This window comes from Amblyomma mixtum, chromosome 3, assembly GCF_055824585.1.
Source record: "Amblyomma mixtum isolate Tamu chromosome 3, ASM5582458v1, whole genome shotgun sequence".
Taxonomy (NCBI): Eukaryota; Metazoa; Arthropoda; class Arachnida; order Ixodida; family Ixodidae; genus Amblyomma; species Amblyomma mixtum.
In genome coordinates this window covers 343,447,983-343,466,769 of record NC_143014.1, presented here as the reverse complement: position 1 = coordinate 343,466,769, position 18,787 = coordinate 343,447,983, and the positions used below count along the sequence as shown (strand labels likewise).

General features: G+C 50.3%; 1 protein-coding gene across 1 annotated transcript in view; it reads right to left on the bottom strand.

Annotated features, from left to right (window-relative positions):
* The window catches only part of LOC149356185 (uncharacterized), a 92,235-nt gene extending 78,737 nt beyond the window's left edge, over positions 1-13,498 (bottom strand). Inside the window, exons 1-2 of the mRNA XM_089576275.1 lie at positions 13,391-13,498; positions 3,105-3,228 (exon numbers count right to left, since the gene is read on the bottom strand). Of these exons, the coding sequence (XP_089432401.1) occupies positions 3,105-3,228; positions 13,391-13,498 (232 nt within the window). The remainder of the gene's footprint in view (positions 1-3,104; positions 3,229-13,390) is intronic.
* Positions 13,499-18,787: the final 5,289 nt, after the last annotated feature.

Below are 18,787 nucleotides of genomic sequence, written 5' to 3'. Positions count from 1 at the left end.
GCTAATCTTTTCGCCGCGACCTTAAGGAAGTAACGACCCCTGCCGCTTCACCCACACTTCGCCTCGCCGATTGCAGTACTGTTGCTGTTACTGGAATGAGTACTGCCCCTGCACTGTTGGCGGACATTATATCCCGGTTCTGCTCACCGTCCTTAACCACTGAGCTCACGACGTGATCCTCAGGGTGGACTTCTTAACAGCTCACTGAGCCCTTATCGACTGCTCAAGCGGCCTTCTTCGACTGGACTTGCCCCTATGCTCTAACTCCCCCTCCAGCTCTACCCGCCTTCGATCCACGAAGTTCGCTCACCTGCCTCTTGGCAGCTGTCTACCTCTCTATGCATACTTTTCCGCCTGTTCCTGGTGGCGACTACGTCGATTGCCCCTTGCCGATGCTGTTTGCACCATAACGTCGTTCTCCCGCACTTCGTCCTCGAGTCACCCAGAACAGCGCTTGACTTCCTGTCCTTTCTTCAGCCGGACGTCCCAAGTTCGTGCCGAAGGCATTTCGCTCGCTTATTTGTCGCCATTGGGCGCCTGAATCGTTTTAGCTCAAACACCTGCTCCGCCTTCTCTCATTCGTCCGTTATCCACCTCCGATCACCCTCTTATATCTGCACAAGAGCTGCATAAGAGCACAACAGCTGAGCTCCGAGTACGCTGAACATCTTTACCACCTATTGATGTCCTACAGTACCATTTTCGACTTTGTAACTCGACCTGTGTGAAACGTCTGCTGTGCCTCACCGAATTTACACCGGCGATGCCAGTCCTATACACGGAGGCAGTAATGTGTATCTCTTTCTGAAAGCTGCATCATACACGGAGAGCTCCACCTTGTGGAGCTCTCCGTGTGCTGGCGAACGTCATTACTGAACCTTCCAATAGCCCCCAGAAACCCCTTTGGTATCGTTAATAACACAGCTCAGAATTGGCGCTTGTGCCCACTATTGCCATCTTAACAAGTCACCAAGAAAGTTGTCATTCCTCTTCCACGAATTGATGATGCCCTGGATTGTTTACGTAGAGCTCGCCACTTTTCCTCCGCTGACCTTCGTAGCGGCTACTGGCAAATCTCTGTCAACGAAAGGGACAGTCAGAATACTACTTTTGTTACCCCAGACACTCTCTATCAATTTAAAGGAATGCTTTTTGGGCTTTGTAGCGTTCCCTCACCTTTTCACTCATGATGGACTTCTTTCTCTGCGCCTTTAAGTGGACAACTTGTATTTACTACTTGGACGGCGTCATTTTTTTCTCGCCAAGATTTGAAAGCCCCCTTCTGGATTTTCGTCTCTTTTTGCGTGCTTCCGCTGCGCTGGGCTTATGATTAACTTAAAGAAATGCAGTTTTTGTCACCAGAAACTAAAAGTTCTAGGCCACCTGGCTGATACTACTAGCGTTCAGCCCGATCCCCACAAAGCTAGCTCGCGCTGTAATTGGCGTTCCCACTCCCTTTTTGCCCAGTGATGTGAGCAATTTCATCGGACGCTTTCTCCAGCCTCATTGTTGTCCTCGCTAACTAACCTGTCCTCGCCCACTTGGACCTTTTGACCCCAGTATCGACTGTCATTAAAATACACGTTGCACTAAAAATGTATTTTCGATACCGACACGCCGATACTTTCATTTTTGGCAAGAGGTGCCTAATATCGAGAAACAAAAGGTATCGAAATACAGTATTGAAGATACGTGTATCTTGATTATGTCTATACGCGCGAAGACGATGAACATGTAGATGTATGCATCTTCGATACTGTCCATGCCTGATTCGAAACTTTCGCATTATGTGGTCGCCATAACGTCCCGTTACGAGTACCTCGACATCCTGGATTATGCCAGGGTGAAAGCATAGCATAAAGTCTACTTCATGTTTAGTCTCTCCATTGGGGCGCTTCAAGAACTTTCCCTGTGCTCTGTTTCCGGAAGAAGGTCTTGAAGATCGATAAATTATTTCTCTCCGTGAACTCTACGAATTACTCCACCTTGCAATTCCTACACCACTGACGATACTCGCCCACTGTCTGCATCTTGCTTACCGGCATTCATGCCTATCAAGCATACAGATGGAAGACTTGTAATCAGGGCGTTTCTAAGAAATGAAGAACATTACCTTCAAGCCGATTCGACCACAAATCGGTGCACAGTTGCACCCATGCCTTCGAAAAAATATTTCAACATCGGCACCTATCTGTACCAGAGTCTTTTCTACGTATAAGACAACTTGGCTTACAATTAGAAACTGCTTAATGAACTCTTATGAGTCAGTTGACTGATGAGAAAAGATAACAGCTGAAATATTCTTCAAAATGGATTTTTTTCACTGAAGTGGGTCTCGTCGACCTCTGCAGCACTCTAGTGAAATCATGCAAAAGACCAAGTAGTCTTATTAGCGTAAGGTAAAAACGCACTGAATTGTTTGTTTGATAATTGATAGTAGCGTAGTTCAGTAATTCGACGGTTTAAAGGAGAAGTGCCAAACCTCACACTACTCGCCCACTCTTAAACAGATTTCACACTTTTTCGTGCTTATTGCAGCAGACCACTGCCGTAAATGACAGGTCTCTGGTACCACAATTTTCTTAGTTGAAGCACCAGAATGTAAACAAGAATTCGGGACATTAAGTTCAAAACAGCCGCTTCCCTCAAACATGGGAAGTCAAACTTGGAACAGTTATTGATGTTCGGATGATAAAGCATGCACGTGGAAACCAATCTGATGCACTCCCAGATGAAAGCAGGCATACCATTTGCAACCGAAAGCCATTGTAAATTATTCCTATCACACCTTATTCGATGACACCACATGGCAAACAGAAAAAAAGTTTTAAGACTTTAGTCCCAAAGAAAAGAAAAGAATGCGCGATACAGGCACCTGGAGCTGTACATAAATGTGTGCTTATGACAAAGATTCAGCAATTCTACGTGTTTCAGCTGCACCGTTTTTAAAGCGGCACTTAGTCAGCCTGAGTGAAGCTTCAAAGCTCCAGTATGGCGATTTGGTCATAATGCACTTCTCGTACGCTGGAATTCAAGCCTCTTTTTTAAGCATCAGCTCCGGATAACCCCAAGAATGACACAAAATGACCAGCTGGTCGACGTACGTGGCTCGGTGTAATTGATGGCTTTGTTCAGAGGGCACGTGTAAATATGGTGCATCAGCATGTACGGCTCCACCTCGTGGTCAGGAGAGAAGGGGCATTGCTTCAAGCCTTCCCCACGGCACGACTGCAAAGGAGAAAAGGTAGCCGGAACACATGCCTCAAAAGAAAAAAAATGCAATGCTTACGCTACCCGTGCTCAGATAGTTAAAGTTAGCTAAAGCTCGGTACAGAGAGCGCTAGCACGCAGTTACCCCTGATGCCGACGATGCTTTAGACCGCTAATTGTATCCGTATCAGGATGTCACCGCTGTCACTGCTCTTATCTCCACACCGCAAAGTTCATACATCGTACACAAGCGCCAGTAACGTGCCTATGTAAATCCATTCACGCCTTCTGTCTAAAGGTAAGTCATCGGTATGACGTAGGGACCTGTAAGCATGACCATCGACGATCATAACGCTGGTGCCTATGCTGTTCACAGCTTTTCCAATCCACCACCGTCTTCACACTGCAAGCTCGGCGTCAAGCTAGCGCGATGCCCCGTCGACCGTGTGCTGCTCCTCCCCTTTTCGCTTGACTCGGAAGAAAAAACTACCATGCGACCTAGTTGGTACAGCATCTTGCAAACATACTGCGCAGAAATACGACGGACGCACAAAGGACAGACACAACAAGTGGTGACTCGCAGAGTAGCGTTCATTATTTGTAAAACACTCAATATGGTGACAAAACTAACTGATCCAAGTTTCAGAACATACTAAAAAAATGTGTGCACAAAACAACATTGACACAGAAGAAAGAAATGAGGCGTGGCTAGATATGACAACTGGCTTTCACGCAGAACAACTGACAGCCCGCGAACACGTTCTTATAGATAAGAGAAACCTCTGACACCGTTCTAGTCAGTTTATTAGGATGGCAAAGGGAATTTGTGGTTTGACCAATAAAAGAATCCCACCCACGGCCTTCAATACAGGCTTTCCTAAATTTTAAGACGTCCTTCCGAAAGATAAGTTGCGCTCATGCAAGCGTACTGTCGGGGACTAATGTCGTCAGGACGCGTCATCGGGAACAGAAGCTGATAGCTCTATGATTAGCCGCTGCCTGCAGATCATACTTGTCGAGGTGAAAGTGGGACTCGCATGCTGTCATGTGTGATAGTGATAGCAGGCATGGATAGCAGGTGCTCGCTAACTAAGATGACCGCTATTAGCCAAAATCACTTGGCGCGCGTCCTGAAGAATTTTGTCCCCCATAGTACATTTCAGCACCATCCAGTTTGTCCGAGATAGATTAGGGCAGAAAAAGATATATTTTATTTTTCGTAAAAATTAAAATATCACCGATAAAAATGATCAATTAAGTATTTCTGAGTATATTTGGAGGCAAAAACACAGTGTTCTTCCGCTAGGAATTGTTGGGAGCGCTACTGTTTGCGTTCAGTTCGTTTTTCATCTTTGTCCTTTCATGGCAACTTCCAACTGCGGCCATTTTCCGTCTCTTATAAGATATTAATAGCTTGCTGTCGTTTTAAAATGACATATTCTGTGGTTACATGCACTGATGCACATATTCATAAGTAGTGCGTGGAGAGGTCAACATAACACGATTAAGCCTGCTGAAATGGTATTTGTTCGCGACCAAAACTATCAGATCAAACTCTACCTGAAGAAGAGGGCGGTGAACAATTTGGACTGGCCGAGGGAGTTTGCTCAGATTGTTTGAATTGAGAAACTTCGGGCAAGCATCCCGTGTTGTCCGAGGGACAGAAACGCGAGTAGCACCGAACAGAGACTAGACCAGCTCCTCAGTAAGTAGGAGAACATAGTCTAGACGTTCACTGACAACTTAAAAAGTGAATATAGTCCGACGTAACGCGCTCGCCCACGCTGCTTTACGTTTGCGAAAACAACTGCTCCTATCGTCCGACGCTCTGCAGCGCCAACGTAACCGGCGGCTGCCAGCGCGCCCCAAAGTACCCGGCGCAGATCTAGCTCTTGCTCCATTCGCGTGCCAGAACAGCTGACTGCGTCGACCCACAATACATCGCACAGAGAAAAATGGCTGATGCCTGTGCGAACATGAGTGGCGCCGGCGGCTCGAACGTTGCACATGCGTCGGATAGCTTGGTGGAGAGGTTCATCGAAGCCATAAAACGACACCACTGTGTGTATGACAACAAACGACTCGATTTCAGCGCGTGGGAACAGATACGGCAGAGCAGCGCTCTCTCCACAGGTTAGCTGTTCACGACTGCTGTTTTCGGTTTCATTTGTAGGTTTCTCGGCCTGAGCATAGCACTTGCTACACGCACCGTAATGTTTCATCGCATTTTTGTCCCATTTCCCTTTACAGTTGAAGAATGCCATAACTTGCGGAAAGAGCACACATGTTACAAGCACCGTTCCAACACAAGTGTGTTATGTCACTAGTTCAAGCCATGCATAACTCCAGAACAGTGCTAAATTGAGATTGAGATTGCTAAATAAAGCCACATTTTTAGCTGACGTGTGACTTTTGCTTGCTTTGCATGCAAATGAACGCCGTTCTCAGACGAAGAGGCAACAAAATCATGTTGTGCATTAGCATCGCTTTACTACCCTTAGTTGCCATGGCAAGGAACCCTTTGGGGACAGGAAGCACTCCAATGGCGTGTCTAATTCACATGGCATCTGAAGATGAGCGGCTGCCATCTGATGGGTTATGCGTGCTATGGACTGCTTCCAGCCGCCTTCTTGGATTCTGTCACCACTGACCCTGTCACTACAATCATTGAGGCAATAGACACTGAGAGAGCAGAAAATTACGCAGGCAAAATTATGTCCGTTAGCAACTCCACATCGGTTCCTAGGAAGCAGAGCCACCGGGAAACCAAAATTCCAAACGCTTTCTAAACGCGTTTCTAAACCTCTAAACGTTCTAAACCTTTCTGCGTCATTGAGTAGTATGCCCAATAAAGTTTAAACTGTTTTTAAAACAAGGCTTTTGAGGTAAAAAGCAGCTTTTTTTCGGCATAGTAACACCCGTGTTGGCGGCCGTCAAAAAATAAGTGAATCATGTTATGTAGTGAAGTGAATAAATAGATCCTAATAGTTAACTATCACTGATAGACACCCAATTGCAATCAGAGATCTGTAGCCAGCCACTAGTGATAGTCATATCAGAGTTTTGAATTTCGAAAACGCAATTACTCTCACCGCTGTGGCTAGACAAATTTCTGCCATTTCTCGCGTCATTCGAAAACCGCGCACTTGCGGGAGGGTGCAGAGCGACGTCTATCAAAACGTCACACTCCGTGAGGCGTGTAAAGCGTGGCATTGCGAGATACCCGATCCATACCGACTCCACAATCAATTCATAGCCATCCAACAAGCCAATCCTTATTGTAATTCATAATGCAAGAAGCGAAACTATAATCCACAATCCAATCCATAATCCACAAAGGCACGAGCTGTCAATGAAGAAACCTATTAGAAAATTTCCGTCTAGGTAGGAATCGAACACGGGCCTGCGGCGTGCGACTCGACCAGGTGCGAGACGGGGACGATTGTTCTGCGCCACGGTGGTTCGACGTTAGCAAAAGAATGAAAGCGTGCCTACTGAATGCAGAGTTGTCCTAGAAGCGTACATGCGCGTATAAGTTGCAGATGCCGCAATTTACGGAGTACAAGAGTTCGTTTCCAGCAAATTTACTTCGTGCTTGGCGTGCTGTAGCGCCATCATGCGGCATCCACGGAAAATCCCTCACGCAAAGTACAATGCTGGCTCAGCAGATGGCGCCACAGTGCAAGCCCAAATGTTTTCCGATTATCTCCCGTAAGTTGTCTTAAGTGCCTCCTTGAATTTTTCCGAATAGTGCGGCAAAAAGTTAAAGGACGCTTAAGCCTCGCCTTTAGGAGTGGAACGCGACAGAGTGTCGCAGCCTGCCAGGGAGCCCGCCGAACGCCATCGCCCGTTCGGCGCGACGCCTAGCCCGTTGGACAAATTGCTCGGAGTCTCTAGCAGGCCTCACAAAAAAACCCGATGCCACGAATGCCAGCATAGCTTCCGCGCCGAACGAACGGGCAGCAAGCCGCGTGGTGAACACGCCTTGAATGTGCGCTGCGTTGTTCGCCGCTCGCCGCGTGATTTTTGCGTGCCCGCACGGCCCCATTACGCCCGAACGAGACGAGCGGGAGGCGCTGCCGTCGCGCGCTATTTGTTGGGGCAGTGGCGTACATTGCGAGGAGGAGGTTTTAGGGGGCGCCGTCTGATGGCGCTACGTGCGCGCGCGCAGTCTTTGACTATGTAAGTCAAAACTGCCTGCGGACTACATGGGAGAAGCGGCTACAACACCTTCGTCGCAAGTTCGGCTTCTTCAGAAATGAAGTAAAAGCCGACAACGCGAGGAAATGGGCCAAGGCAGTTGATGCCCAAGTGCGTGCGCAGGAGCGAGAGGCGTGGATGGCTGCCATGGAGGGGAAGTCGACGCTGGAAGTGTACCGGGCAGACAAGCAGGAAATCTGCGTTGAGAGCTTCTACGACAACAGTGTAGGCAGCCGCCTGTTGTTTGAGGCCCGCGCGGGTACCATGCCAACGCTTGTGTATCGCAAGCGCTTCGAGTCGAATACACCCAGTGCAGAGCCTGCGGAGAGCACGACGAAACAACGGAGCACATTGTCCTACTTTGCGAGAGCTGCCAACGCCACCGCACGAGAGCGCTACGCTTCCGCAGGCGCTGGGTTTCCGTTCTTCGAACGAGGGCTGCACAACGGGTGCGGCAAACCATGCGGCAGTTGCAGCGACAAAGCGCCGATTGACAGAGTTGTGGACGCTGGTGCGGCATTGGACCAGCACTGTTTCGTCGGTATTTGCGTGGGTGTTTGCCGCTTCGCGTTTGATAGTGGGGTTTTTATGTGTGTGTTTATCCAACCAGGGCACCTTTGGTAGGCGCCGGCCCGTTACAGAGGGAAGGCTAGATCATCATCATCATCATCATCGAAGATATTTTTCGCTCACCGCCAACGACGTCACCGGCTTTCTGCGACACGGGGGCCTTAACGCTGTAGCGTTAAAAGCCACATGTTAGTTGAGACCCTTCGGTGACGGTGATCGCGTTTTCGAAATTTTGCAAGCTGATATGGCTATTATTAAGGGCTGGCAGCAAATCTCTTATTCGTGTAATAGCTAAAACTTCACTATGAGAAGTTAGTTCGGCGCATTAGTATCTTGTGTAATTCGCCAATTTTTTGACGTCCGCCAACACTGGTACTAATATGCCGCAATAGCTTCCCTTTAACCCAACAGCATCTATTTTAAAAGTTACCAGTCGACTTTCCTGTGACACCTGCTATGTAACTAAGGAAGTTTCCGCATAAGCGCCAGCACACAGTGCAGCCGAAAGAGGAACCGCACAGCGAAGACGAAGCTGACGGAGCTCGGGCTATGCTCTGGCCCCTTACTTGACGCGATGACCGACAACCTGATCCAACCTGGCCAGCCTGTTTCCGCCGCTGTGATTTCTTCCTGTACCATGCGTCACCGCGACCCTGCACTCTTCAGCTCCACGGAGGACACCGACATATAAGACTGGGTTGCCTCCTGCAAACTTGTGAGCCCCTTCAACGAACGGGATGATGCCGTTAAGCTCACTAACGTCATCTTTTACTTGACAGACGCCGCGAACACTTACCGTTCCAAAACCACGAAGAAAATTTTTCTACCAAAGCGGCGCTCACAATCAGCCTGACCGACATCTTCTGCAGCCCCACTACCCAGAAACTTCGTGCCTAACAAAAGTTGCGCAGTCGGGCACAGCAGGCAGGCCAAAACTTGACAAGTTATATCGAAGATGCCGTCGACTTATGTACACGTCTAAATCCATCTTTGATCGAGGCTGACAAAATCAAGCACATTCTGAAAAGGATTGAGGATGGCGCGTTTAAAATGTTAGTCTCAAAAATCCCTAAACCGTCTCTGACGTCGTCGCTTTTTGACAGAGCTATGACGAGCTCTGAAAACTGCGTCTTGTCACCCTTCATACCAGTGACCGGAATGTGTACTTTCGAGCTCAGCTCTAGGCAACACTGATCCTGATCAGCCGACCCTTCTATAGCAACTCGACAGTTTGCTCAGGAGTAGGACGCCCGCCAGTTATCATTGGCTACATGCCAACCCGCCCAACGCCATACCTATTGCCCTCACTTCAGCGTGTCCTCTAGGCGCAGAATGCTGATGTCCCGCCACTGCAATCCGCCCGTCTGGTCTTCACTTCACTTCACTTCACTTTATTACCTTAAAGGCCCCCAGGATTGGGGGTATTACATAAGGGGTGGGTTACATTGAAAAATCTGATTGAATAAACAAAGAAAAAACGTAAGATACAAATATTATTCGCTGTTAAAGGTTGCAGCTAAACAGTTCGCAAATGTTGATGGGCAGGTGATTGCGGCGATGTCGTGTGGAAGGTCAATGCTCCGCTGACATATACGGAATTCCACTCGTTCACCATTCTCTGCCTCGCACCGATCCGCACCTCGCGAATCGATGGCGCACGCTACAAACCGGCCATTGGCTATGCCCCCGGTGTCGCTGGCCGTGTGGCCCGATGGTGCTTCACACGGGCAGTATGCGGAGTATGGTGGTGCAAGAGCACGCGAAACGGCGAGACTGTGGGCAATGTAGCTCACGCAACAATATATGGCTACGCGCAGATGTTGCTTTCGCAATCCTCCAGGTTTAACCAGAGCTAAACCACCGCCAATTTTTTTAGACAGATTAACAGAGAGGGTGCTAACGCAGGCACTTCCCAATTGATCTCTCTTGTCTGCTTCTATTAATTCCTGCGTGCTCTTATCTTTGTTTCTACCAATTAGAACTGTCTTACCATAGGCCATTTTTTTTCTCTACATTGCGATGGTGCTCTCAGAGTCCATACTTTAAACACCAACTAGTCTGTATTACATATTGTTTCTCACACGACAGAGGAATCTATACACCGCACTCTCTTTACATTCAACAAAGGAAGCTCTGTGCTTCTTTTTGCACATCCTGGGCACATGACTTTCTGGTTTGTTAACCCTGCATGGCCTATCGAAGTTATTACGGGCGAAAAAACGACGCGTGCCTCAATGCACTTAGCAGTACGCTTCAACTTGTCTATACGATACAACAGCAAGTTTTTTCCGTTCTTCTCCGACAGCATGAGCAGCAGCTTGCTTATTCACGCTTACCTTTCTCAACAGTGATTCTCCAACAGCTATCTGCAGATAGCCATGGTAGCCAGCGACCGGCAGCCTATTGTACTGCTGCTGGAAACTACTGTACATAACATGAGGACAAGACTTACGAATGGCATTTTGAGGTTGGCAATCGCACTTTTCACCAGTTTGGAATGTGCAGAATTGAAGGGTAGCAAAGGCTTATTGCTACGCTGTTCATATGTCCAGCAGGTATTACCTGGTTCAGAAACCAAGCCAACGTCCAGGAAACTAAGCTTATTCTCAGATTGTAGCCCATACGTCCACACTAGCGGGTTGAACATTTGTTTCAACATAGTATGCTAACCACTCTGGATTCGAAAGAACCCTGATCACTGCCAGTAAATATCAGAAATCCGTCCACATATCTCTCGTTCTTTGTCCTTGTCGTGTGTTGCGCTACAACGATGGTTTTAGATATACTGTCGGGGACAAAAGTGGTATACTCCACGCGGCGGGAGCCGGAACAACGTAAAACTGCGCCATTTTGGCTAGCTAAAGCTCGGTACATTGAAACCAGCCAAGCGACATACCTGCTGATAATAAAGGTCACGCATTGGCTGTCTCGATCCCAGATGCCCCCTGTAGATGGCGTTGCAACGCAATTTTCCGTTGCTCCGGCTCCCGCCTCGTGGAGTATACCACTTTTGTCCTCGATAGTACCTCTTCACCAATTAGCTCAAACCAAATTCCTGCGGGAATATATGCTTTCTAGAGCTCTCCGTCGTCAAGCGCAGCACTTTGTCGTACGTGATTGCCGCCGCGGTGGCTCAGTGGTTATGGTGCTCGGCTGCTGACCCAAAAGACGCGGGTTCGATCCCGGCCGCAGCGGCTGGAATTTCTTTGGAGGATAAATTCTAGAGGCCCGTGTACTGTGCGATGTCAGTGCACGTCAAAGAACCCCAGGTGGTCGAAATTTCCGGAGCCCTTCACTACGGCGTCTCTCATAGTCTGAGTCGCTTTGGGACGTTAAACCCCATAAACTAAACCAAACCTTGTCGTACGTGATCAGCAGACGTACCGTCGGAACTGCCTACCAGATGGTCGGACATGGTGGCTGCTCGTAATTCCACAACATCTCCGCTCCGTCATTGGCACCAGTTATGACGACGAACCCCATTGCGCCCATGTCGGCCAGCTGAAAACTTTCTCCCGCCTGTGGTTTCAGTGATACTGGCACGTATCGCTTTTTGCGCCAGCACTGGCACTCTTGTCTGGAATGTCTGTGTAGCAACATCCCACCACCGCACTAACGTGCCCCTCTGAGGCCTTTACCCTGTACAGCCCGGCCATTCGACCATGTTGAGGGCCCACTTTATGGCCCTATTCCCAGCACTTCCGCAGGAAATCACTGAATCACGGCCACCATTGATCATCTCACGCGCTATGCGAGAACTGTCCCGTTAACAGCGGCGACGGCATCTGACGTCGCCAGTTTCATACGTCAGAACAGCATTATGCGTCACGGTGCGCCCCACAAATCTCTACAGAGATCGTGGTCACGACTTCTTGTCGGGCGTCGTGGAACCCCTTCTTCGGGAGTGTAATATCTAAAATAATTTTTTTAGATAATATTTTAGATAATAGATAAAAAGTAAAATAAAGTTTTTATTATTTACTGTCGTTGCAAATGTAAAGATTGACACAGTGTTATAAAAACGGTTAAAATTCATGGTGCATATTTGTTTTTCTTTTATTCGCAGTGTATCGAGCTTGCATTAAGTGCTTTTTGAAGTGGCATGTTGAAGGTGTTTAGCTGCGCTCTGTGTGCTGTATTGATACTCCTGCTGCTTTGCCGTCCATTTTGAGCAAGTTTCAATTTTTGGTGCAAGGCAAGGAGGTGGCGCTATGTCAGGCATTTTAGTGCCATTTCACCAATCTCCCAGACACTAACACTTCAAACTTGTCTGAATAAATTTTATTGTGTTTTGCTGCCGCCGTAAAGCCTTCTTTCTCGTCCTACAAAGCTGCTAACGTCCCGTTGGAATTCAGTCGCGAAAATATGCACAGGTGCGGACAAAAGACAACACAGTATGCAATTCTTTTCTAACGTTTTTGAATTGTCGCCTAATTTCAGTTGGCAACTTTGCCGTGAGCGTGCTAGTAGTACATATATGGCGGTTTCTGATAGGCCAACAGTGTTTCTTCATTTCTGATACAAAAGGCGTGATTGCGCTAAGAATGGAACAGCTTGCTCTGTTTGCATATGCTCGCGGCTGCACCTGAGTATCCCCATGTTAGAATGAAAAGAGCTTTGTTCGTGATTTCTGTGCGTTCGTAGTCTTCCCTTGCACAATCTCCCTTTATCTGCACACTAATGACATTGCGAACAGCTTGCCCCTGTACATCGAAGTGACAAAGTAAGTGGACAAGACAAATGGCGGCCTCTTCGGGCTCTAAACAAGGGTACATTTTTCTCTGCTAACGAAGCAAACTCTCCAAGAACATAATTGCTTTCCTCAGTTGTCGCATGGCTGAAATCCATGCGTATAGGAAATTTGCGGTGATAATTCTGTACGTGTGGAGGCGATGCGAACGTTGAGCTGCAAGATGACAAGACTGCAGGGTTCACCAAATCCCCGACAAGAGGAGAATATGACTGTCTCACATCATTTCACTTCGAATTCCACAGATGGTGGCAAGCGTACTTAGGAATTTTTTTTAACGCAGAAAAGAACCAATTGCTTAACTATACACTGCAGCATGCTTGTTTGGTCGTATGTTGTGTCAAAGCTCATATTCCGTTTCATTCGAAAAGATACTGGATAAACGAACCAACAAGACTACGGCAGGTAGACGTGTGGAGTTCAAACTGCATCAGTGTCCACACGGGATCTAAGCTGAAGATCCAGCAAGAAGCTGGAGGTGCCACCTGTTAGCTTCAGCATGTTGCTGCACGTTCACCTCAGCGGGCAGATCCAGACATGGGGGAGCGTAGACAAATTCTAGGGCTAATTCAGTCTTCAATCTCGCTAAGCTGAACAAAAGGCATCTCAAACCAACACCGTCGCCTTCTCCCCCAGCGATCCCTGGAGGCTTCTGCTTACCTTCTTGCATTTTGAGATGTGAATCTGGTACCTTCCACGCCTCATTCGGTGAGCCGGGTTAAAGGGGCAGGTAACAAGAGGCTCATGTTGCGATGCGTAAGTGGCCATTGCTGACACCTGCAACAGCGCATAAAGGGCGTCACTGGTTTCATTGGTGCGGAATTAAAGCCAAAACACTTTGTTTAAAATGAACACATACGATAAGCATTGTCGAGACGGAGAAGTGGATACTGGGCAACAAGCTGTAAGAGGTTAGACATGAGCGAAAAATTCGTTCCAAAATGTGCTTATGAACATTCATATCTTGTTACATATGAGTGCAGATCGAAGACCTCGCAAGCTGCATCAAGGTATAATTTTTCTGTTTTCATGAACGCTCCCGTGGAAATATTTCTGTTAAAACTCTCCCATATTTATTCCCTCTCGCGTCTAGGTATTTCGCTGCGTTCTTTTCAACCTCAGCATTGACGCTGAAGCCGCACACAACCCCAGAAAAATTCTGTTTTAGTCACACAGCGAACGCATAGATTTGGGCTAATTTTCTAAACATATGACTATTGTGCGTTAAACGAAGAAACAGCCGCAATCACTCAGTGCCTACGGAATTCCGCAGCAAAATCAAAGCTTTGAAGCACAGCGGTCGTATTTCAATAGAGATGAACTGCAAACAAAATACACACGTGTGCTCTGACATGTCAGAGGATGTTAAAAGTGCAGATTGTCGAAGTTAACCTGCAGCCATTCATCGTAGCGGTTCTCGCTACTCGCATGCTATTTCAGGGACGTTAAACCTCCAAACACTATAGATACCGCACCGAACGGGAGAAAGGGTTGTTTATTCCGCACAAAAATACTAGCATTCAAATCAGTAAACTAAACAGCCCGAACTGTAAGTAAGTAACTATTGAGGACACTACCCCCTCGGCATGCCATATCAGGAAAAAACACTTCAAGCAACTAATATATGCTACTTCAGTAACAAACACAGTCTCTTTGTACAGGAAAGCACTTAACGGCAAAAATGTAAGAGAATTCAATAACTAGCCACCAAACAATTCCTTCTCACACAGACCACTATCCTCTTAGTTATTGGAGGTAGTAAAAGAGAGAAAGAGAAAGTTGCCACCTCAGAAAGCTAGTGAAGTGCACTAGAGTCACAAACAACAAGCTAGTAATATCTAACAAGAAAATGGGTAGAAACTGTTTTCGCTAATGTTGCTAGGTTCATTCTGTGTTGTGCTAGCGCGGTTTTTTAAATTTGTGTAGAGAGAAAAAATTAAAAAAATTGGCGGGGGCCTAACTTTGTTAAGCCTGGTAGGTTGCAAAAGCGAGCGCAGCGCCTCTAACGGAAGGAACGCGGCGCGCCGCGTATAAACAAGGAACGCAGTGCGCCGCGTCTACAGGTCACGCGTGGCTACCGGCCGCCGCTGCGCGATGACTCGACTTGGTAGCCCATCTCTCACCCTGGTATGCCGTCACACTTGTGGGCAATTCCTCTGCGCGGGGACGCACAGGCAGTCACTCGAGGCAGGACTTTGTACAAAGGGTTTATTCTCACATCAGGGAGGCCGGTCGTCGTCGTGGCAGCTGGGTCAGGTGGTCCTTTCGGCAGGGCTGGTCCAAGAGCAAGAGACCGCGAGCCTGCCCGGTCTCGCCTTATAAAGGCTTTCTCCTCGCCTCTCTCCCCCCGCCCCACCACTCGGGAAGAAGGGTTCCAGACTACCCGCGGTGAGCGGCGCGGGATTTGACTTGCCCGCGAGCAGACCCTACATCTCCCCCCCCTCAAACGTCCGTCCCGGGGTCCGCCAGTAGGCGTTCGACGACCTCCGGGTCCGGGTCCATAGAGTCGTCGCAGGGGGGAGGGGTGCTCGCCGGGGGGCCGCTCACCGCTGGCTGGACGGGCTCCTCACGAGCCGCCTGGGGGGGGCGAGGCGCCTGGCACCGCTGGGGGCCCTGCCGGCAGCGCCCTCCAAAGCTCCTCGGCCGCCGGGGACAGCCGGTCTGGGCGGCTGGACTGGAGGATTGCTAAGGGCCGCCTCCTCCGGGCTGCCCCTCTGCAGTGGCGCAGCGGGGGAAGGCGCTGCAGCCGCCAAGCGCCTTTCCGCCGCGAAGGGGCTGCGCCTGGTCCCGCCACCTGGACCGCGCGCAGTACGAGATGGCTGCTCCGTTGGCGACCGTGGTCCAGGTGGCCACGTGCCGCAGGACCCTGGGCCGCTTGGGTTGCGGCTGCTCGGCGGCCGAAGCGCCGGCTGGGTGCTGAGGGGGGCCCTGCGCCTGGTCGTCACTGGCCCTCCTGCGTTGGCCTGCACCACTGGGAGGTGCTCTCCAGTGGTTAGGCATGTGGTTTGGCGGGCGGTGGGGGCCACCGCGGCCGTGGAACCTGCGCCACTCGCGCGGCTCCTGCCGCCAGCCGGGTGGCGCGCCTTGATGGCGGCCACCGTTCGACGGTGGTCTGCCTTGCCTTCTGGAGTCCGAGCCACGGGCGTCGGTCCGCTGGAGCTTCCTAGAAGACATACTGAGAGGGCGAGAGCACTGCGAGTGATAATTGATCGAGAGACACGGGTGCTACCTGGTCCTCAGGTTGTAGCGTCGGTTGCGAACCGCACCGCTACCTGCTCGTCCTCCCGGGGGTGAGATCGCCGCATCGCGCTGATTTTCCACCGCTTCGCAGCCATCGTCCTTGCGAAGGTGGAAAGCCTTCAAATCAGCGACATGCACCGGACCGGCGGTTTCGCCGTTTGTCAACAACCGCAACTGGTAGGTGAGCGGCGTAGTCCGTGCCGTAACTTCGTACGGCCCAGCCCACTTGTGCGCTAGCGACGCGGCGAAACCGCGCGCTGCGTTACTAAGTGGGTGCGTTCTCTTGAGTACTAAGTCGCCCGTGTTGAAAACGACGTGACGGCGACCTTTGTTGTACTGATCCGCCTGCTCCATGCGCGCCACATCGAGGTTTTCGCGGGCTGCTCGCTGCGCTGCCTCCAGGCGCTCCCGGAGCCTTGCCGCGTACTGCGAAAGCGGAGGGGGCGCAGGCCCCGCCGCGTCGAGTAGGGCATTCTCTAGCGGAAAAGCGATCTCTCTCCCAAAATTCAAGTAAGCGGGTGTAATACCCACTGACCTGTTCACGGTTGTCCTTGTAGCGAACGCCAGTTCGGACAGCCGCGCGTCCCAATCTCGGTGCTGCTCGGTCGTCGCGACCAGCATGCTCTTCAGATTTCGATTCACCCGCTCGGTTATGTTGCTCTGAGCGTGGTAGGGACTCGTTCTCCTGTGGCGGATTTGAAGCGCCCGACAAGAGTCTACAAAGACTTTGCTTGTGAAATACGAAGCATTGTCTGTAATCAGGTCGGAAGGGAAACCGAAACGAGTGAAAGTCTCCAACAGTTTTTCCCAAATTCGTTCCGACACAAGCTTCCTAAGGGGGAAAACCTCAACCCACTTGGAATAGTGGTCCGTTATTACCAGGATGAATTGGTTTCCGCGCGCGGACCGAGGGAGGGGTCCCATGATATCGCACGCGACCACTTGCCACGGGTAGTTGCTAACTACCGCCTTCATCATGCCAGCGGGCTTGCCCGCCCGAGGCTTGGCAACCTGGCATACCGGGCAGGTACGGGCGTATCCCAGCACATCCTTTCTCATGCCTGGCCAGGTCGCGACACGGCATAACTTGTCGTAAGTCTTACTGCCGCTGCCATGGCCTGCCAGCGCTGAGTCATGGAAGTACTGCAGGAACCGTTTCCGCAACCTTCTCGGGACCACGACTCGGAAAGGGGATGCTATCGCCGCTTCCTCGTCAAGTTGGGGGATGTAGCGGAGCAGCAAGCCATCATCGCCCAGCAGATACGCGTCGTACTTGCCCTCAGCGTTCCCGGTGCAAGCTGCGCTGCTCGCAAGCTCTTTCAGCACCCGCTGGCAAAGACCGTCTGCTTTCTGGGCCTCGATCAGCTCTTCTCTACTGACCGCTACTCCCCAAGACAGATTTCTTTCTGCCTCGCTCCTAGGCAGGCGAGCGGTCGCCGCCACGAGCTGCTGTGTTTCCCTTCCGTCACAGCACCGTGCGGGACCTTTGTCCGTCTCCTCTCTCTCCAAACAGGGCGCGACACTCCCGTCCGCCCTCTCTTCCTCTCCAACAGCGGTGACGCCGCTTTTTACAAAGCTGGGCTGCGCCTCTGAAGCGCTTCCGCCAGCATTCCATGGAGCGCGCGATAAAGCATCGGCCACCTTGTTCAAGCTGCCCCGGCGGTACTCGATGGCGTACGCGTAACGTTGCAACGTCAGCGCCCATCTCGCGAGTCTGCCTGCGGGGTTCTTTAGCCTCTTTAACCAAGACAATGCCTGATGATCTGTCTGCACAGTGAAGACCGCTCCGTCTAGGTACATGTCGAACTTCGACAATGCGAACATGATCGCCAGGCATTCTTTTTCGGTCACGGAGTAATTCCGCTCCGCCGATGTGAGCGTGCGACTAGCGAACGCGACAGGGCGCAGTTTGCCCTCGTGTTCCTGCAACAAAACAGCTCCAACACCGTAGTCACTAGCGTCTGTCTGCAAGACAAACTGCTTGTTCAGGTCGGGGAGGCGCAGACTAGGGGTATTCGCTATCGCGCGAGCCAAGGCAACAAATGCGTCACTCTGTTCCTTGCCCCAGACCCACTTCGAGCCTTTACGCAACAGCAGGTTCAGCGGCCTTGCAAGCTCCGAACAGCGCGGGATGAATTGCCTGTAGAACGCAACCATCCCCAAAAACCTCTGCAAGCTTTTCACATCCATGGGGCAGGGGTAGTTCAGAATTGCCTGCAGTTTGTCATCATTCGGTCTCAGTGTGCCATCATCCACGACAAAGCCCAAGAGGTTCACTCTCTTCGATGCCAACTGCACTTTCTTTGGATTAATGGTTAGACCGGCACGTCTCATTCTATCGAGAACGGAATTCAGGTGAATGAGGTGCTCCTCGAACGACTGTGAGAATATCACAACGTCGTCGAGGTACGCCATGGCGTAGTTGAACCTTGCATCGCCCAGCACGATGTCCATCAGTCGCATGAACGTGCTCGGGGCGTTAGACAAACCAAACGGGAGTCGAGTAAATTCGAAGAGCCCGCGGTGGCAGGTGAATGCGGTTTTCTCAATGTCACCTTCGGCCACCTCAATCTGCAGGTACCCTCTGCTTGCATCTAGGACTGTGAAGAACCTCGCGTTCCCTAACGCGTACATCACAGCCTCGATCGACTGAAAAGGGTACGCAACCGTAGGCGTCAGTGAGTTGAGCTTACGATAATCAACACACAGCCTGACCGATCCATCTTTCTTCGGCGCTAGAACCACTGGGGACGCCCAGGGACTTTGTGAGGGTCTCACCGCACCGGTGTCAATCATCTCGTCAAGGGCACAGTCGAG